Source organism: Rhincodon typus, chromosome 7 (assembly GCF_021869965.1).
Source record: "Rhincodon typus isolate 14 chromosome 7, sRhiTyp1.1, whole genome shotgun sequence".
NCBI lineage: Eukaryota > Metazoa > Chordata > Chondrichthyes > Orectolobiformes > Rhincodontidae > Rhincodon > Rhincodon typus.
The window spans coordinates 31,906,056-31,928,082 of NC_063338.1; the positions used below are offsets into that span (position 1 = coordinate 31,906,056).

Below are 22,027 nucleotides of genomic sequence, written 5' to 3' on the forward strand. Positions count from 1 at the left end.
GTTACCGTCCAACAGGTTTATTTGAAGACACAAGCTTTTGGAGTGTTGCTCCTTCTTCAGGTGTCAGTGAGAGAAGTGGCATCAGACACAGAATTTATAAGCAAAAGCTCAAAGGGTCACAGAACTGATGTGAATGTGTTGAACAAACCTAACATGGCTGTTAAATCTTTAATCAGCTAGTACGGATTAATATGCAAATTCCAGAATTTCTTTCAAGTCACTGTCCTGAGATAACTAAAGGTTTTATCAGTTCCCTCAGTACAACAGAGGTGATATCCCAGGACAGACAATGCATTTTAGGTGTGAGGCCTTGTTTAGAATCTGGCTGTGTATCAATTTGGTTTTATTTCCAAAACAGGAATTTATAAAATGCCACACTGACTATCTACAAATTGTGTGCTTTTTGAACAAAGTAGAGTGCATCTGCCATTACAAATCTGCAAATGCAAGTTCACTCCATAGATTTTGTGTATGTGTGTGTGTATGTGTGTGTGCATGTAGAGAGTGTGTTTGTGTGTGTGAGAGAGAGAGAGTGTGTGTCTGTGAGAGAGTGTGTGTATATGAGAGAGGGTCTGTGTGAGTGTGTGCTTATATGAGTGCGAGTATGTTTGTGTGAGAGATTGTTTGTCTATGTGTGCGTGTGTGAGAGTGTATAGAATGGAGGGGTCACCTGTAATGTGACATGAACCCAAGATCCCAGTTGAGGCCATCCTCATGGATATTGAATTTGGCTATCAGCCTCTGCTTGCCGATTCTGCGTTGTTGTGTATGCCGAAGTCCACCTTGGAGGACATCTACCTGAAGATCTGAGGCCGAATGTCCTTGACCACTGAAGTGTTCCCCCACTGGGAGGGAACATCCCTGTCTGGTGACTGTTGTGCGGTGTCCATTCATCTGTTGTCTTAGCACCTTCATGGTCTCGCCAATACTCTATGCCTCGGAGCATTCTTGTCCGCAGCATATGAGATAAATAACTTTGGCTGAGTCATATGAGTATCTGCCATGCATGTGATGGGTGCTGTTCCCACTTGTGATGGTAGGATCCATGTCGATGATCTGACATGTCTTGCAGAGGTTGCCATGGCAGGGTTGTGTGGTGTTGTGGTCGATGTTGCCCTGAAGGCTGGGTAGTTTGCTGTGAACAATGCTCTGTTTAAGGTTCAGCATTTGTTTGATGGCGAGAAGTGAAGGCATAGGGAAGATCTTGGTGAGGTGCTCATTGTCATCGATGATGTGTTGAAGGTTGTAAAGAACACGACATAGTTTCTCTGCTCCCAGGAAGTACTGGATGACGACAGGTACCCTATCAGTTGTATCCCGTGTCTATCTTCTGAGGAGGTTACAGTTTTTCGGTGTGTCACATCAGAACTGGCGATCGATGAATTGAGCATCGTATTCCGTTCTTGTGAGGGCATCCCTTGGCACCTTCAGTTGTCCATTGCATTCCTCCTCATCTGAACAAATCCTGTGTATGCACAGGACTTGTCCGTAAGGGGTGACTTTTTTTAATGTGTTTAGGATGGAAGCTAGAGAAGTGCAGCGTCAAGAGGTTATCCATGGGCTTGCGGTAGAGTGAGATGTTCAGATGTTCATCCTTGATGGAGATGCGTGTGTCCAAGAATGAGACTGATTCTGAAGAGTTGACCATGGTAAATCTGATGGTGGGATGCAACTTGTTGATATCGCTATGCAGGTGTTTCAGTGATTCCTCGCCATGAGTCCTAAGGAAGAAAATGTTGTCACTGTATCTGGTGTATAGAGTTGGTTGGAGGTCGTGTGCAGCAAAGAAGTCTTACTTGAACTTGTGCATGAAAATGTTGGCATTTTGGGTGCAAATCTGGTTCCCATGGCTGTTCCATGTGTCTGGAAGCAGAACTGGCTGTCGCAGGTGAAGATGTTGTAGTCGAGGATGAAGCGGAATGGCCTTTTACTGCTCCAATCTTCAATGTTATGTTAAAGACAAAATATCAGTGGTTCAATATCTACAATTTCATTGCAGACTTCCGTTGTTCAAGCAAAAAATAAACTGGCAATGAAGCTCTACAATTGGACTCAGTTGCTTTGGGCTAAGAACAGGAAAAGTTATAAGGGTTCCTGCTCCTCACTATTATCCAATTATTGCTCTTGGAAAATGTGCATATTTGACTGACATGACTGTACTTCATTGTTATGCCTTTTATTCATTTTATCCTATCCCATTAGCTCTTCATTCTAAATTTAATATCACTTTTTTAAGGGCAATTAGGAACAGGACAGTGACACACACCACATGAACAATTAGAGGAAGTGTAAACTTCTTTTGGACACTTGCAACCAGAGTTCTCTAAAGTAATGTAAATGTGTATATGTGAATCTCCACTTTGTTAGGCACTAAAAAACAGTGCAATACTTATGATATAGCTCAGTTCTTACAGCTCCAGATTATCAATTTGTTATAAAACAGAGAATTATTTTTATATCTCAGCTCATTGAATTCAGATTTCCTCTGGAATCCATGAGGGCTAATATTATCAAATCCAATTCCTTTTCCTGGTTGGCACACTGTAGATTCTGTTTTCACAGAAGGCATTAGTGCATGGCTACTATTATGTTTGAACCCATTTAAAACAATGTGATAGAAAAGACAAACAATAAACTGTGCTAGAAGTCAAGATCCAAAAGCGAAACGGAAAGTCGTATAATTACTCAGCTGGTGAAGCAATATTTTCTGTTTGTTTCTAAGATTAATGTAATAATAGGACAATTATAATTATGCATCAAAAATGTTGAATTCATGTTAGAAAGTGTAATGACGTAAAACCACAAGCAACTGCTTATGTAGTTTGCTTTAAAGCTTTGTCTAATCTGCTCAATAGTGCTGCTCTGGCAGAGTCTGTGGAGATTGAAACAAAGGTTATGTTTCAAGTCCAGTCTGACTCTTGTTCAGAAGAATATGAAACTTGGAAAACCCCCAGCAAAGCAAGTGACGTGCAAGAGCGATTAGGAACAATATAAGATATTGAAACTTTGGAGGAAAAGATAGAATTCAGGAAAAGATGCTGGAAGAGAACAATGAGTATGAGAAAGAATAGTGGGATCATAGTGCTTGGTATATTATTAAAAACTGAACCCCACGTTTCAACTTTAAAATGGAGAATTCTGTCTGATTTTTATGGATTCACATGAATGTTCGATGCCAAATGTAGATGACAAACAGCACATACATCCAATAGCATGTTTTCCTGTCACTAACTCAGTACAAATAAGATCATAAGACATAGGAGCATAAGTTAGGCCATTCAGCCCATCAAGTCTGCTCTGCCATTCAATCATGGCTGATAAGTTTCTCAACCCCATTCTCCCACTTTCTCCTCGTAACCCTTGATCACCTTGACAATCAAGAACTTATCTGTCTCTGTCTTAAATATACCCAATGACCTGACCTCCACAGCCTTCTGTGGCAGTGAATTCCATAGATTCACCACTCTCTGACTGAAGAAGTTACTCCTTATCTCTGTTCTAATAGGTCTTCCCTTTAGACTAAGGCTGTGCCCTCAGGTCCTAAGTCTTTCCTATGAATGGAAACATCTTCCAACATCCAATCTGCCCAGGTCATTCAGTATTCTGTAAGTTTTAATTAGATCCCCCCTCATCCTTCTAAACTCCATTGTGTATAGACCCAGAGTCCACAAACGTTCCTCATATGTTAAGCTTTTCATTCCTGGGACCATTCTCGTGAACTTCCTCTGAACCCGCTCCAGGGCCAGTACATCTTTCCTGAGATATGGGGCCCAAAACTGTGCACAATTCTCCAAATGTGGCCTGACCAGAGCCTTACTGAGCCTCAGAAGTATATCCCTGCTTTTATATTCAAGTCCTCTCAAAATAAATGCCAAAGTTGCATTTGCCTTCCTAACTACTGACTCAACCTGCAAGTTTACACTGAGAGAATCCTAGACTTCACAATATACTTGAGCTTAATCTTTGCAATGTGTGGGTAACTTATATGCTCAAGTAACAAGCTACAGGAATACTTGTGAAGAATAACTGTCCAAATGATTTGGCATTTTAAACTAAACTACCATGGCAGGAGTTTGAAAGAACTTAAAAAGATGTATGCTATTAAAACAAAAGTATACTAATTTGTACTATACCAGGGATACAAAGACCATCACAGTTAAGTAATTTTGCCATAAAATTCATGCAAGTCAAATGCGATTCTACATTGTTTAATCCATCATGGCTGTGTTCTCTCTTTATTTCAAAACACAAAACATGTTGTCTACATTGATAATTTGCTTTAATTTGCCAAGTTATACACAGAAACAGTTTAAACTGAGTTCAAACTGTTTTGTATTTTATACTTTATATTCTACCACAAGTATTTGTCAGAAATGATTGTAATTTAATTTTGAATTGAATGTCAAACCTGAAGCAAGATGTATCTTTAAGCTACTAAATTGCTGCAGCACAACCAAACTTATTTTTAAAAAAATCATTCATACTAATCAATTCCCAAAGATTTTTCAGTGCCAATAACTAAGCAAGTATTTCTGGGCTGTGCTTTATCTGTGCCTTTATTTAGTTTTGCACTATATTTTTTTTGTTGTGGTGCTCAAATTATGAAATAAAATCTCCTTCTAATTTTTTTTTGAAGTTTCCAATTCTTTTCAGAGACACTATTAGTGTTAAAACTAAAGAAAAATGGAACTTAACATTAGAATTAAAATAGTTTTGAGTAATTCTAAGCATGAAATATTTAGTGATTACTGAGATAGTCAAAAAATGTTTATTATCAACCATTTTGGAGGAGAGATAACTTCAATAACAGGCATTTAAATTTTGACATTTTAACCAATCTTTCTCTCAATGACTTATCAGATAGGTTTGCACACCCAATATTTAAAAATAATGTCTTTTTTAATTCATTCATGGTATGTGGGCATTGCTAGCTGGCAAGTATTCATTGCCTGTCCCTAGTTGAAACTAGAGAAAATGGCAGTGATAACAAGGTGTAGAGCTGGATGAACACAGCAGGCCAGGCAGCATCAGAAGAGCAGGAAAGCTGATGTTTCGGGTCTGGATCCTTCTTCAGAAAAATTTCAGAAAAAGCTTTCCTGCTCCTCTGATGCTGCCTGGCCTGCTGTGTTCATCCAGCTCTACACCTTGTTATCTCAGACTCCAGCATCGGCAGTTCCTACTATCTCAAAATGGCGGTGAACTGCTTTCTTGAACCGCTGCAGTCCACTTTTTGTAGGTTGACCCACAGTGCTCTTAGGGAGGGAATTCCAGGATTTTGACACAGCGACAGTGAAGGAATGGTGATATATTTCCAAGTCAGGATAGTGAGTGGCTTGGGGGGTACTTGCAAGTGATGGTGTTCCCATATATCTGTTGCACTTGTTTTTCTAGATGGAAGTGGTCATGGTTTTGGAAGGTTTTACCTAAGACTCATGGGTGAATTTCTGTAGTGTATCTTGTAGATAGTGCTACTGAGCATCGATAGTAGAGGGAGTGGATGCTTGTGGATGTGATGCCAATCAAGCAGGCAGCTTTGTTCTGAATGATGTCAAGCTTCTTCAGTATTGTTGGAGCTACAGCCATCCAGGAAAGTGGGGAGCAGAAGCCTACTTTACTCAATGTCTTTTGCAGACCAAAACCAAAACATGGCAGTTACTTTCTACCAATGTCCTTATAATTTAAATGTGAAATCTACTGATTATCATGCATAAATTCCTCCAATAAGAAAAGCAAAGTACTGCAGATGCTGGAAGAAACTCAGTAGGTCTGTGTGTGAGCGAGAAACAGTTAGTGCTTCATTCCATCTGTCTTTCTGGATTGTGCTGCCAGATCTGCTGAATTTCTTCAGCATTCTCTGTGTTTGTTTATAAAATCAACATACTAAGTGCAAATCATTTAAATTTACACCGTTGTTTTGAAGATGGAGTAATGTAAAATATAAATTTTCCTTTCTGCTAAGTTATATCAATATACTTTCAGGAATTGCAGTTTTCTTTTGAAATCTGAACAGATTGTGGGACATTGTTACCTCCCCGCAGAAATTCCCCTCATCAGAGAAGATAGACAACCTGAAGGAATTGCCGCTTCAGAACGTGCAGTTCCAGTTTTGGGGGGTTGGTGTCAGGAAGATTGCAGACAGGAAGGATTCAGTGATGTTAGCGATGGCGTTTGTTTAACGGATTGAATGTCATGAGTAGCATTGGATGCTTGGCACCTTGTCTAAAATGTGTATAAATACTGGGGCTAAAAAAAACACCAGAAGAAGGGTCCCAAGCCAAACTGTCAACTTTCCTGCTCCTCTGATGCTGCCTGGCCTACTGTGTTCCTCCAGCTCCATACCGTGTTGTCACCTTTAATCCCAACTCTCCCTCATGAAGAACCTCATGTGTAGGACAATCCTATCCTGCCAGGTGGAATTTTTCGTTAACAAATGTCTCTGAGAGCTCGGCTGGGAACATATAGGACACAACTTAAACAGTGTCATTCCATCCTGTGGAATCTCCAATCCCTCAACTTCCATACAGACACCTCTAGGTATTCTGCATGCTGATCTTTGCTCATCCAGTTAAGAGAGGTGATTTTTTTCTGTACATCTACCTCTAGCCCTGTGAAAGATGATTAATAACATACTCAGGATGGGCACAGCCAAGACAGAGAGTCACTGTGACTGCTTGAACCTTTTCGCGATTGAATCCATCCTCAGGCGGATCTGGAGAGGGAGTACTCAGTCTCAAATTGTACCTTCGGACGTCCATGAATACTGGGCAACACAAGGTGCAGACTTGAATTGTTAACTTTTTGTTCCCCTCTCCACAGTACAGGTACTGCCTGCACCTGCTGAGTACTTCCAGCACATTCTGCTTTTTAACTTACAAGGGATAGACACCAAAACGAAAATCTTACTTAAACGACACTTAGATGAGCGGATTATCACATTAGTCAGAAATTTGTTTTGCTGGTGCTAGACTCGTGCCAACCTTACAGGAAAAATGAAAAGATATTAATATGCAACACGTCGTTAAGTTGTAATCTTTACAGCCCCATGCCACCTAGCCCTCCCTTAAGAACTTATTCCATCTTCCATATAGCACAGATAAAAAGAATAAAGTTGACCCAAGGGGAAGAAAAGATGTATGAGTGGTAATGAACAATCTATTCTGGGTGTGTTAGAACTATCTCTGCTCGAACCAGCTGCGCCTTGTGCAATGACTAACATTAGCTACCTTCTTCTGCCCAGCAACTTTGCTATTCCTCCAGCGCCGTCAGTGCATTAGTTTCGATTCTCGCTTTCCTGCCACCAATGTAGCGCTTCTCGCTCAATCACTTCTCGGAAACCACGTGCCGCTCTTCCGTGCACCCTCCCTCCCCTCTCACCTCTCTCCGGAGGGTGGCCAGTGCCCGAGCCGGAACAGCCGGCCACGCCCACTGCCCCTTTGGCTGAACCCCCGCCCACCGTCACCGAAGCGGCCGGCGATTGGCGGAGGGTCGCGTTCATCAGTGTGACCGTCCGCGGGTAGGCGGGGCTACCCCGGGGCCCGCCCGCCCTCTCTGCGTGCTGGCGACTCCGCCCACCTCCTGGTCGCCAGGCTTCTCCGATTCTGATGGGAAGCGAGTAGTTTGCTGCCGGAGTGTGATCTGGTGCTTTTGCAGGCGGACGGGTTCCCTGGGCTTCGCTGTTTGGGTTTGCAGCTGCTGGATTTGTAGCCTCCTTTGTCGTGCAGGTGAGTGTGGAGCTCAGGTGGGCCTCAAGCAGTGTTCCGGACCCGGAACATTAACTCTGCTAAGTCTCCGCAGGGGCACCACCCCTGTGTCACAAGGTGCCCCTTCAAATTTTTAAAGCGATTTCTATTTTTGTTTTGGTTCGCGATCACTTCGCTCTTTGGGGCTCGGGGGGTACAGAGACAGCGGTTAGTATGTGGAATGAACTTCCAAATGAAGTAGTGGATGTGGGTACATTTACAACGTTTAGAAGACATTTGGATGGAAATATGAATAGGGAAGGTTTGGAGGGATATGGGCCAGGAGCAGGCAGATGGGACTAATTTAGTTTGGGATTGTGTTTGGCATGGACTGGTTGGAACGAAAGGTCTGTTTCCGTGCTGTATGATTCTATAACTCTTGGTCTGGAAGCATCTGTGGAAAGAGAAACAGTGTTCAGTATGATTCTTCTTCAGAGCAGTTCTTAAGAGTCATGCTGGACTCGAAACGTTAACTCTGTTTCACTTTTCACAGATGCAGCCAGACCTGCTGAGTTTCTGTAGCACTTTCTGTATTTATTTCAGGTTTGCAGCATCTCCCAGTTTGTCAGCTCAGACAGCTTGAGGAACCAAAATAAAGGGGGACACATCCCACAGTGCACAGACGTAATTGGAGTACTGAGTTTTCCCTGATGATCAGCTAGGCTTTAGTGTGATGGAGTTGGTGGGAGTGATTCACTAAATTAAATAATTTTTGCAGTACAGAAGGAGACCATTCAGCCAGTTAAGTGTGTGCAGGCTCTCTGACTCCCAATTCCTGGACCTCAACCTTCTTCCCAAAGCCAAAAATGAATAGTCACCACCATCCTTTCAGGCAGTATATTCGAGATCAGAGCTACTTGCCTTGTGTCACCTTTGTTTCTTTCAGCAATCTCTTTAAATTTATAATGTTTGGTGTTGGACTGTTCCAAACACATGAATAGTTTCTTCATATTGACTATGTCTAGACACCATTGTTTTGAACACCTTTATCTTTCTCAAACCAGATTGTATTTTAGGAAATTTGTGGATTGTTTAAAATAAAATGTGAAGCTTTATCTGACCTTGGTTTTTTTTAGATGTTTGTGGGATGTGGTCTTCATTGGCTGGGTCAGTAATTATTGTTCATTCCCAATTGCCCAAGTGAAGATGGTGACGGATTGCCTTCTTGAGGCACTGCAGTCCTTGAGATGCAGAAATGGCAGGTGTTGTTAGGAAGGGAGCATCAGGACTTTGGCCCAGTGATGCTGAAGGAGCAATGATGTAGTTCCAAGTAAGGATGGTATGTGGCTTGGGAATGTGTGCTTAAAATTGTTGAAAATATGATATTTGTATATTCTCTTAGTGAGCTAACCTCTGTTTGCAACAGGGCATGATGAAAAACAAGACAGTCAATTTTCATGTGATGGACTTCTTGGGAATTAGCGATGGACTTCTTGGGAAAACAGTACTGACCATTCAGTGTATTTTCTACGTAAGATCAATAAACTGATATTCAAAATGGTGAATTTTAGATAACCCAAGAGTTATAGATGATGTCAAGCTTCTTGAATGTTGTTAGAGCTGTACTCATCCAGGCAAGTGGGGCTCATTCCATGACAGTCCTGATTGGTGCCTTGTAGATGGTAGGCAGGTTTTGAGGAGTCAAGAGGTAAATTATTTCCAGTTCTTATAGCCACAGTATTTACAGTGTATGGCTCATGTTTCTGGTTAATTGTAACTCCTCAGGATGTCGCTAAGAGCAGGATTCAGTAGTGGTAATGCCATTAAATGTCATGAAGCAATGGTTGCATCCTGTTATTGGAGATGGTCATTGCCAGGCACTTGTGTTGCACAAATATTACTTGTAGCTTATAACCAAAGCTTGAATGTTGTCCACGTCTTGCTGCATATTGACATGGACTGCTTCAGTGGTTAATAAGACAGGAACGCTACTGAACATTGTGCGCTCGTCAGTAAACATCCCCAACTCATCCTACGATGAAGGGAACGTCAGTGATGAAGCAAATGAAGATGGATGGTCTGGGACACTACCATATGCATCTCAATTCCTTTAGAGACATGGGTACTGAAGGGGATACAGTGCTTTATTTCCCCTTCCAATCGACCCCTCCTGCTCTCTCTAACGCCCTCCCTTCACTTTTGAAGGTTTGCATTGTCCTTGATGGACTTTGGTTATAAATATCCAATTGGCAATGCAGGTGATTTACTGGTGGTGACTAGTTGTTTAATTAAAAAAAAACCATGAGCCTCTCTGCAGTAATGTTCAGTGGCTGAGATGATTGTCTCCCAGCAATCTCAAATATCTTTGTTTTGTGTGAGTGTGACTCGAACTGGAGAGCGATTATTCCCCTCCCCCCAACACTGTTTGAAGAGTTCCCATTGACTCCAGTTTTGTTAGGAGAGCATTCATTGGACATTTCAGAGTCATTGGGCTCCTTTTGTTGAAGAATCTATCACATCTGTTTGCAACATCTGTCAGAAGTGGCATAAAGCCCCATCCACCCCTGTAAGTTTCTGCTGGCTCACCTGCAAGCAAATGAGAAGTGCCTCCTCATCAGGTTCAGGTTGGTTGGCCTCCCCTGTTCCTCCACATTCTTGGCATTCTGTGCAATTTTAGCCTGTTTGAGCACTGTATAGCAGGAGGAGTTGCTGCGACTATGGCTTCTGTCATTAACTCCCATACTTCCTTCATTATCAACATTGTCTCTAGAACAACTGGGTTGTTCTCCTGCTAGTTATCAGTAGTCTTGATAACCTGACAGTTCAGCTGACATCAATAGTGGCTTTACTAGTTCCTGATCACTCCTGATACATTGGCTGAAGCTTAGCAAGTGATGTGGTGGGTAAACATGTCAGCTTGACACTGTTTTGATGCCAGTGATGTTAGGGTGCGCAGGGCTATAATATCTATGAGTTTTCTTTCACTGGTACATTTTGTCCAGATACTTCATCCATGCTTCCAAAAATACTGGAGGACATTCTGGCTGTGCTTTTTTTTTTGCCTTATACTAAACATTTCTAAACATTTGCCAAGTAACAAGACTTACTATCACAGGCCGAAATCATTTTGGTCCTAAACTGGCACAGACCGCAGCAGTGACACATTCCTTGCTCTGCTTTTCACCATTACATAGTTCATCTATTAGAAACAAAGAGCAGTATGACAAGAGAGTAAAATGGTCTTGCTTATGTGCTAAAAATGTGTCTTGTCGTACTCATTCAGATTTTGGAGCAAGTCATTGTACTGCCACTGTAAACGTTATGTCTTCACCATTCCTCATGGCCCATTATATTGCATCTGTTGTAAGGGGAATTTGGATGAGGTGATGTTTGCATGTAAATACCAACTTAGTCCTTCTGGGTGGTAAACATAGAGTCATAGAAAATAGGAGCAGAAGTAGGCCATCTGGCTGTTCGAATCTGCTCCACTCACTAAATAATCATAGCTGCTCATCCAACTCAGTACCATATGGCTGCTTTCTGCATACTTTTTGATCCCTTTAGGCCCAAGAGCTATATTAACACCCTGTTGTTGAAAGCATTCAATGTGTTGGCTTCAACTGCTTTCTGCAGCAGAGAAGGACTCTCCAGGTGAAGAAATTTATCCTCATCCCTGTCCTAAAATGCCTACCTGTAGCTTTAGACTGTGATCCCCGGTTCTGGAAACCCCAGTCATTGAGAACGTCCTCCCTGCATTTACCCAGTCTAGCCTTGTTAGAATATTATAGGCTTCTACAACATTAACTCCTTTCTGTTGTGAATATAGTCCCAAGTAAGGTAGTCTCTTTTTATACATCTTCAAAGACGGAACTAAAGTCTAGGCCCAAAGCGTCAGCTTTCCTGCTCCTCTGATGCTGCTTGGCCTGCTGTGTTCATCCAGCTCTACACCTTGTTATCTCAGATTCTCCAGCATCTGCAGTTCCTACTATCTCTAAAGTGTATATTTATTTGGTGTGCTGTTTATTTGTTCTGCTGCTTGTGGGTAATGTAGAGTTTTGGGGTTGGAAGGTGCTGTTGAAGAACTTTGGTGAGTCGTTGTCCTCACCACATTTTGCAGACAATTTACACAATTCTTATGTGCCTATGATGGAAGGAATGTATATTTAAGTTAATGGATAGGATGACATTTTTGACTATGCCCTAGAATGTCAATCAACATTATCTCTTTGAATTCTAAAGTGTGACCCGAATGCAGAACCTAGTAAGCTGTAGATGACATCCTGATTAAGCCTGACACTTGGCCATCTTTTAATACCATACATGTAAGGGGTTTGGCTGAGCAGCTGTTTTGCGATGCAGAGTGACACCAACAATATGGACCTAATTTCTTAACCAGCTGAGGTCACCACGAAAGTCCAGCCTTCTCAACCTTGCCCCTCACCTGAGTAGGGGTGACACTCGAGTTACACTACCCACCAGCCATCTCTCTCCATTGAGAGCGGCACTATGGACATCTGGGACCAAGGCAACTTTATCTTTACCTTTACTATACACTTCAGTTTTAGGATTCATATATATTTTGTTTAGATCAAGATGTAGTTGTCTTTATATATTCTGAATTTACACAATTTACACTATTGGCAGAAATTTTAAGACTGCTGCAAACGTCTTTCTGAAGGAACACGGGGATTAGGGTGTGGGGAGGAAAGCATGCATTGAACAGGAGGTAGACAAATGTGCCATGTTACTCTAATTAATAAACAGTCTGATTTGTTGTTGAGAGAGATAGTAGGAACTGCAGATGCTGGAGAATCCGAGACAACAAGGTGCAGGGCTGGATGAACACAGCAGGCCAAGCAGCATCATAGGAGCAGAGAGGCTGACGTTTCGGGCCTAGACCCTTCATCAGAAAAGGGGGAGGGGAAGGGGGTTTTGAAATAAATAGGGAGAGAGTGGGAGGCGGATAGAAGAGGGATAGAGGAGAGGATAGGTGGAGAGGAAACAAACAGGTCGAAGAGGCGGGGATGGGGCCAGGAAAGGTGAGTGTAGGTAGGGAGTTAGGAAGGGATGCAGGGTTCCCAAGCGGAATATGAGTTGCTGTTCCTGCAACCTTCGGGTGGCATCGTTGTGGCACTGCAGGAGGCCCAGGATGGACATGTCATCTGAGGAATGGGAGGGGTAGTTGAAATGGTTCGCGACTGGGAGGTGCAGTTGTTTGTTGCAAACCGAGCGTAGGTGTTCTGCAAAGCGGTCCCCGAGTCTCCGCTTGGTTTCCCCGATGTAGAGGAAGCCACACCGGGTACAGCGGATGCAGTATACCACATTGGCAGATGTGCAGGTGAACATCTGCTTGATGTGGAAAGTCTTCTTGGGGCCTGGGATGGGGGTGAGGGAGGAGGTATGGGGGCAGGTGTAGCACTTCCTGCGGTTGCAGGGAAAAGTGCCAGGTGTGGTGGAGCTGGAGGGGAGTGTGGAGCGGACAAGGGAGTCACGGAAACCTCATCCCGCCCCCTTGACCTGTCCGTCCTCCCTGGACTGACCTATCCCCTTCCTAACTCCCTACCTACACTCACCTTTCCTGGCCCCATCCCCGCCTCTTCGACTTGTTTGTTTCCTCTCCACCTATCCTCTCCTCTATCCCTCTTCTATCCGCCTCCCACTCTCTCCCTATTTATTTCAAAACCCCCTTCCCCTCCCCCTTTTCTGATGAAGGGTCTAGGCCCGAAACGTCAGCCTCTCTGCTCCTATGATGCTGTTTGGCCTGATTTGTTGTTGAGCTGTCTGCTAGCTATGTAGGTGGTGATATCCAGATTTCTTTCCAATGCATTAGTTTATTGCATAGCAACTTCTGAGGTAAATTATTTTCCATTAATATATGGCAGGGTGGCATAGTGCCACAGTGGTTAATGCTGCTGCCTCACAGCGCCAGGTACCCAGGTTCGATTCCAGCCTTGGGCGACTACGTGGAGTTTGCACGTTCTCCTTTTCTGTGTGGGTTTCCTCTGGGTGCTCTGATTTCTTCCCACATTTAGGGATGAATGATTATTTCTGCCTCAGCTTTGAGGTTTTCAGGAGCATTGTAAAGGCAGTGAGAGAAGTGGAGAGTTTAAGGAGAGTATTTTAGACCTTGGGACTAAGAGCACTGATAGTAGATCTACCAATGATGAGTGGTTAAATAGGGGATAGAAAAGGCTGGAATTGGAGCAGCACAGAAATCTTAGCAGCAGGTGTTGAAGGTATAGGAAGTATTGAAGTCAGGCAAGGATATTTCTGCTAATGTTTTTCCACTTTATACTTGAAGTGTGGTTATTGTTATAAAATATTTCAAATCTATGTTGCATGTATATATTTCATGAATTTAATATAAATGTAAGTGACTTTGCTTAAAATATTTGTGCAATTTCTTTGCAGAATGTCACAGTGGTACCAGCTACAACAGTTAGACTCCAAATTTCTGGAGCAAGTAGATCAGCTCTATGATGATAACTTTCCAATGGAAATCAGGCAGTACCTTGGACAATGGCTGGAGACTAAAGACTGGTAAGAATTCCTTCAATTCTAATTTAGAAAGCTAATTGAAGATTAACACTAAGATTGGAGTCAGGGAATGAAGTTGATATTTGATAACCGTGCAAAACAGATGATTGCAAATTGACCCAATTTGTAGTTCTCTCATTTCTTTTGCAATAGATAATGGGCTGCAGAGGTCTTAAGACTACTTGTGTGCTATTGACTATTTTGAGTTATTACTGAAATGCAATTTCATTCTCTCTTCTTCATCCCTCCTGCCCCATCCAAATACACCTGCAAATCACTGTTGGCTACACAAGCTGAGATGTTTGATCTTTCACTTACTGTTTGTGTTGGTTAGGGACCATGCTGCCATCAATGATTCATTGGCCATAGTCTTGTTCCATGAACTTCTGGTGCAGTTAGATGACCAATACAGTCGGTTTTCTCTGGAGAACAACTTTCTGCTTCAGCACAACATCAGAAAAATCAAACGCAACCTTCAGGTATGAATACGAGATTCCACACATGAATACATGTGGGAATGAATCGGTTTCTTAACCCAGATGCTTAAGTACACCTCCCATCAGGACTGAAGTAAAAGGCAAATTATCCAAGTTAAAATCAATCCTTTTGATTATTGTTTCTAGCGTTCATGAATTATCCTCCATATTTTGAAGTACCTGTATGTATAATGTATGATGTGGAGATGTCGGTGTTGGACTGGGGTGGACAAAGTCAGAAGTCACATGACACCAGGTTATAGTCCAGCAGGTTTATTCAAGAGCACAAGCTTTTGGATTGCTGCCCATTTGTCAGGTGAAGTGGATATATATATTCTGTGCCTGTGCACCTCCCTCCACTTCACCTGATGGACTCTAAAATAATGTGTGGAGTAAGTTTTTTTTTATATACTGACCTCCACACTAACGTTTACTAAAGAATAAATCAGATGTTTACTGAGCCAATTCAGTAAATCTAGATGTAATGCAGTTAAGTAATTCAGTTTTTGTTTCTAGGACTTAAATGATAAGTTTGAGATTTAAAAAATCCTCAACACATATTGAGTCTATAAGCCGATTCTTACATTTGACAGACTAACTTACATTGTAAAATATACACTAAATTTAGTATATGCTTTATATGTAAACATTCTGCTGAAGTGATTGCCATGTAACTTCAACATGTTAGATAATAGGCAGTAAATTCAGGTGTAAGTTGACAGTTGGAGGGCTATTTTAGCAGTAGGAGGAATTATTATGGGGGGACATTTCAGACATGTAAATTTTAATATAATAAGCTTTAAGTGATTTTGTGAGAGAGACTGACTTAAAGTCAAATTGTTCATGCAAACATTTATTGGGTTTACATTTGTAAAGCACATTGTAATTGATTAAAGATTATTCTGAGAACTTACCACATATGCTTGTGTAAGAGTCAAATCTCGAAGACTACTTTTTTTTGGTTAGAAAGTAAGAGGTTGACTTTTACATGAGTAACAATTTAAAGTGGTTGAAATCCACCCTCTTCCATCATTGTGCCATCACAAAACTACTCGGATTGGGACTGTTCCCATCCCAAAAATAGCTTAAAAGGAGCCAAAAAGTATTCTTATTGTTAGATTTAATAGCAGCCTGCAATGGTGTGAGATTTTATAATGAGTAAGTTTGAATTAGGTTGAGTTTGTACTTGGCACCCATTCACCACTAAAGTAGGAGTTCAGATTTCTTGGCTAAAAGTCAGGGTGGGGTTATAGTGAAATTGACAACTGCTCTGGTATATAGACAGATTACAGTATACTAACTACTTCTAGAATGTTTGGTAGAAATTTACTTTTCAAGTATAAGCATTTTTAAGTACGCTTCTTCAATTTGTAGCTATCTCTTTTATTTGTATAGGTTAACTTCCAGGAAGATCCTACTTTTATGGCACTCACAATATCTAAATGCCTGAAGGAAGAAAAGAAAATCCTGGAAAATGCACTAAAAGCTGAACAGGTATTTTTTTTCATTCATTTTATTTCAATTCATTCTTAAAACAATTTTTTCACCTTTATGCGAAGTGAATATTCCGGCTTCTTAGGATCTAAAGCTAGTAATGACCTGCAGTAGTCCACATTGAAAATACAATTTTGCTGGTTTATTATGCACTTCTATCTCTTCAAAAGGAAACACAATTACGTCAGATTTGTATGGAGTTGGGTAGCTGGAGAGCCACTCTGGTATGAATTTCAAAAAGAAATGTTTGCTTATTCAAGCAACTAGAAACAATAGGTGAGCATTTTCTCCCAGCTCTGCTGAAAGAACAGGGAATAAGACTTTGTGAGGCCCAGCTCTTTGGAACTAGTTATCGTTATTGGGAAGTCCTGATCGTTATTGCATGGAGTTTTGTGACTGTCATCAGGCGGTTACTTCCATTCCACTTTGCACATTATCTGCATTCCACTGTCTTCCCTACCGATTGTGGACCAGTCAGAAACTTGCATCTGATCTCTCACAGAGGAAGTTCAGATAACTGACACGTAGACTCTGTGTTTCACAACTAAAAGATTAATGGAACGGAGTAAACTGGAGCTTTGAGAGAGTCCATTGTCATCTTGCACTTTTTGTTGCAGATCAGTAGGAACACTGAGACCCAGTTCCCAAGATATCAGCAGGAAATGATTGCCTCTTTTAGACATCAAGTAATATCCATCATGGTGTCAGCTGAAGGCACACAGTTTTGGCAGAAACCAAGATCTTGCAGCCCAGCCTCCTGAGTGTAACCACCCAGAAGTCATTGCCAGACTATCTCCAGTTTCCACACATGAGAAGCAACAACCTTCACCCAGTGTCCCTGAGGCTGCCAAGACAGCAATTGAGAAATAATTGAGTTAGGCAGGAACATTTTAAGGAAAAGGTTAATTACTTAGTTAAATGGAAAGTGTAAATGATAATTACTGTTAAATGCAATAAAACAGATTGACTTGATATTTTTGTTTATGGTTAAACAGAAGCTTTGAGTCTGCATTGTTAATATTGTCATTAACCGAGAGTAAGCTCATGGGAAACATACAAACTGTAAAAATTATGTGAAGATAAAATGATTAGTTAAAGCAAATGTTTTAAAGTCAGGAAACAGGGGAAGTCATAATAGGGAACAAGAAGATGGCAGACCAAACAAATAAATATTTTGATTCTGTCTTGACAATGGAGGACAGGAATACTATTTCAAAAATGTTTGGGAACACAGAATCTAGAGAGAGGGAGGAATGGAAGGAAATCAGTATTTAGTAGGGAAATGCTGTAGGGGACATTGATGGGATTAAAGGTCAATAAATCCCCAGGCCCTGATAATCCATATCCCAGAGCAAGGAAGGAAGTGGGAAGCAACAGATGGATTTGTGGTCAACTTCCAAGATTCTGGAACAATTCCTTTGGGTTGGAGGGTAGCTAACATAACCCCACTCCTTTAAAAAAGGAGGTTGAGTGAAAACATGGAATTAAGGACTGGTTGGCCTGATATTGGTTGTGGGGAAAATACTAGAGTTCATAATAAAAGATTTAGTAACAGAGCACTTATAAAATCATGACAGAATCACATAGAATTAGCATGGATTTACAAAAGGGGAAACATGCCTGATAAATCTATCAAAATATTTTAAAATGCAACTAGTAGAGTTGCAGAGGTGGAGCCAGTGGATGTGATTTACTTGACTTTTGAGAAGGCTTTCAAAAGGCCCCACATAAGAGATTAGCATTGTAAAATTAAAATGCATGGGATTAGGGTTGTGTCCTAACATGAATAGAGAGCTGGTTGGCTGACAGGAATAACTGGGTCTTTTTCCGAGAAACAGGCACTGAGTAATGAGGTACCAAGCTTAGAACCCAGATATTCACAATACATTTTAATGAGTTAGATGAGGGAGCTAAATGTAATATCTTTGAAGTTTGAAGATGACACAAAGCTGGGTGGGAGAGTGAAGCATAAAGACAATGCAGAGATGCTTCTGTCTGATTATGACAAGTTGAGTGAGTGGGCAAATGCTTGGCAGATGTGGATAAAGGTGAAGTTATTTACTTGGTAGCAAAAACAAGGAGGCAAATTGTTATCTGAGTGGTGTTAGATTGGGAAAGGGGGAGGTGCAATGACACCTGGGTGTCCTTGTACGCCAGTTTTTGTTATTTGTTTGTGGGACGTGGGCTTTGCTGGTTTGCCAGCATTTATTGCCCATCCCTAGTGGCCCTTGAGAAGGTGGTAGTAGAACCAGTTGCTGAAATTAAGCATGCAGGTACAGCAGGCAGTGAGAAGACAAATAGTATTTTGGCCTTCAAAGTAAGAACATTTGAGTAGAGGTGCAGGGATGTCATGCTGGGTTAGTGCAGCACCTGAGTGAGACCACTTTTGGAATATTGTGTGCAGCTTTGGTGCTCTTATCTGAGGAAGGATGTCTGACTGTGGATAGAGTGCAACAAAGGTTACCAGATGGATTCCTGGGATGGCAGGACTGATGTGTGCGGAGAGACTAGCCTGGTTAGGACTATACTCGCTGGAGTTTAGAAATACGAGAGGGAATTTCACAGAAGCTTCTAAAATTGTAGCAGAACTAGACAGAGTAAATGCAGGAAGGATGTGACTAATGTAGGGTAGGACTGAGATGAGGAGAAATTTCTTCACCCAGAGGAGGGAGCCTGTGGAATTTTCTGCGGCAGAAAGTGGTTGAGGCCAAAACATTGAATGTATTTAAGAAGACATTAGATATAGTTCTTGAGGCTAAAGGGATCAAAGGCAATGTGGAGAAAGCAGGAGCAGGGTAATGATTTGCATGATCAGCCACCATCTTATGAAATGACTGGGGGCAGCGTGGTGATTTGGTGAGAGGGTGTCTAAATGGGTGCCTAAGCAGTTTAGCAGAATAGTTAGAAGCTAGCCTTGGATCTTGATTGAAGTTTTGAGAGAGCCCTCCTTCTGCTTCTCCTCTGTTATCTAGTCAGTCTTGTCCCAGGTGGAATACTGCTGCTGCTTTTCCACTTCTAAGTTCATTTGCGATGTCACGCTTGTCATGGGGAACATTTGAAGAAGTGTCCTGAAATGTTTAAGTGAACTGAACCCTTTATCAATATTGTTATGGTGTGTTCTACAATAATACTTGTTGTCCCATCTGTTCAAATTTGTGCTGCTCAAATGCAGTGGGTTTGTGCACGTGTCATGAATGATGTAAGACACTCATTTTTGCTGAACATCAGCAGCCATCCTGTCCCCTCCTTCATGAGGTTGAAATTTGGGGCGAGGTTGTAGGTGGTGGACTGTCTTGTTATAATTGTATTGTGGCAGCATTCTGGTTTTCTGTTCTTGGCTGATTTTCCTGAGATGACATCTCTCCTGAATTTAAAAATAAAATCATCACTAAATATTCAGGAATGGCTTGATACATACCTAGTCAAGGTCTTTATGAGTTGTTTCTGCTGGTGGATTTGATTTACATTTGTACCTTCTGATTTAAAATCTGTTACATGATCTGATGGACTTAGAAAGAAGACACAGTTCCTCTCCAGTATAGAAATGTAGGATTCACACACACCGTGCCCCTTATCTTTTATCTAGAGACGGTTTTCCAATCCCAGCTAACATTTTCTTTCTGACTTAGCTCTGAGTTAGTGCTACAGTTCCACTAGCGGAAGCATAAGTTTGGAAAATGAGTCAGAGAAACCACAGGAAGGAGAAGTTAAATCTGATTTGTGGAGCTGGTTATCTCAAATAAGTCACTAGGAGAGCAGTAGCTATTAACATTTTTGCTCATTTTCAAATTTGCCAAAGGACTTATTGTCAGCAGTAGTTTTTGTGATCCTGAAATTTTCAACTCTGCACTTTCGCTGGCAGAACTGTAGCACTGACTCAGAAACCTGACCTAATATCAGAATTGTGGAAATCACTCGAATATTTGAGTTAGTTGCACTTTTGTTTTAATTTGTAGAATCATGTTGGTCCTGTCCAGAACACTGTAATTCAGGATAAGCAGAAACAGCTGGATCAGAAAGTGAAGAACATAAAGAGCAATGTTCAAGTATGTATTGTAGTCACAACTGAATAGCTTTCTTACTTTTATCTACCACTGTGATACAGTAGAATGCATGTTAAGTTGAAATGTGGCATTCTTCCGAATCTACTTTTGAATTGCTTGTGAAGTTTGTGCAGAAATAAACAAAATCTAGGTTGGCGGGTACTTGGAAATGCAGGGGAACCCCTTGGTTGGATCATTTGCAGCCGTTCTTTATTGTAGCCCTGCTGGTTCCCAAAGATGGAGCCTCAGCCTCCGATGAACCATCAACCTATGGTAGGGAAATCCTTCATTGAGCTGTCAGGCTCTGCATGTTGTGTGGGGATGTCTTTACTGGTGGCAAAATGTCAGCATGGCCATCTATTCAAACCTATATAAGGCATTAACAAAGCTAACTGATTGCCCACTTCCCTGGAGCAGGCAACAGATCCGATTCCCAGCCTGTTCTCTGGAAGAATTCCTTGATGATCATAATGGTTTAGGAACTGTCCTGAAGCAGTCTTACCCCTACCTCTAAGCCCACAGTCAAATGGCTGAGAAATTTCAGCCCATAATTATCTCAGGTTTACCTGGGGATCAGACTGGAAGGAAATTAAATAAACAAGATGGATAGAGGACCCAAAAAGGCCCAGAATTCTAAGGTTATTAAGAGATGATGATTTAGGATCATTATCATATTCTGCATTCGGATATAGAACTTTAATATGAAGTTGCTTAATATCCAAATCTTTGTAAAATACCTATGATGATTCTTTTAGAATTGTTTGCTTCAAATGTCAACGTTTTACACTTCAGGAGCTTTTCTGCATCTCTAATTCAGTTCCTAATTGTGAATGTTGGAAGCTGTGTTGTGTGCATCGTACTTTATTACAGTTTTAAATGGAAACTGAGAGAATTAAAGACATGTAAAATCTAATCATCCAAGGTTATTTTGTGAATGAATAACCTGTATTTATTACATTGGATGGGGCTATCACCTACAACAAACTTTGATAAATAGTTCATTTGCAACATAAAAGAAGTTCACAATTTTTCAATCATTCTTTGATCCATGCCAAATGTTGGGTAGGGTGAGTCCCACTGTAGCTTGAATGTTAGATGGTCACTACTTCAAGCTTTTTTCCAGTGGGCTGAGAAATGGCAAATGGATTTTAATATAGATAAGTGTGAGGTGTTGCATTTTGGAAAGTCAAATCAAGGTAGAATTTTCACGGTGAATAGAACATAGAACATAGAACATAACAGCGCAGTACAGGCCCTTCGGTCCTTGATGTTGCGCCGACCTGTGAAACCAATCTGAAGCCCATCTAACCTAAACTATTCCATTATCATCCATATGTTTATCCAATGACCATTTAAATGCCCTTAAAGTTGGCGAGTCTACTACTTTTGCAGGCAGGGCATTCCACACCCTTACTACTCTCTGAGTAAAGAACCTACCTCTGACATCTGTCCTATATCTATCACCCCTCAATTTAAAGCTATGTCCCCTCGTGCTAGCCGTCACCATCGGAGGAAAAAGGCTCCCACTGTCCACCCTATCTAATCCTCTGATCATCTTGTATATCTCTATTAAGTCACCTCTTAACCTCCTTCTCTCTAACGAAAACAGCCTCAAGTCCCTCAGCCTTTCCTCATAAGACCTTCCCTCCATACCAGGCAACATCCTGGTAAATCTCCTCTGCACCCTTTCCAATGCTTCCATATCCTTCCTATAATGCGGTGACCAGAACTGTACGCAATACTCCAAGTGCGGCCGCACCAGAGTTTTGTACAGCTGCAACATGACCTCATGGCTCCG

At 41.5% G+C, this 22,027-nt stretch overlaps 1 protein-coding gene across 2 annotated transcripts in view; it reads left to right on the forward strand.

Annotated features, from left to right (window-relative positions):
• Positions 1–7,538: 7,538 nt before the first annotated feature.
• The window catches only part of LOC109920367 (signal transducer and activator of transcription 1-alpha/beta), a 42,555-nt gene continuing 28,066 nt past the window's right edge, over positions 7,539–22,027 (forward strand). The window contains exons 1-6 of one of the 2 annotated variants that reach the window (XM_048599198.1): positions 7,539–7,721; positions 9,106–9,210; positions 14,091–14,219; positions 14,551–14,695; positions 16,088–16,186; positions 20,143–20,232. In XM_048599198.1, coding sequence (XP_048455155.1) covers positions 14,092–14,219; positions 14,551–14,695; positions 16,088–16,186; positions 20,143–20,232 — 462 coding nt within the window. In that variant the 5' untranslated portion in view covers positions 7,539–7,721; positions 9,106–9,210; position 14,091. The remainder of the gene's footprint in view (positions 7,722–9,105; positions 9,211–14,090; positions 14,220–14,550; positions 14,696–16,087; positions 16,187–20,142; positions 20,233–22,027) is intronic. The other variant, XM_020520408.2, reaches the window with a different exon arrangement.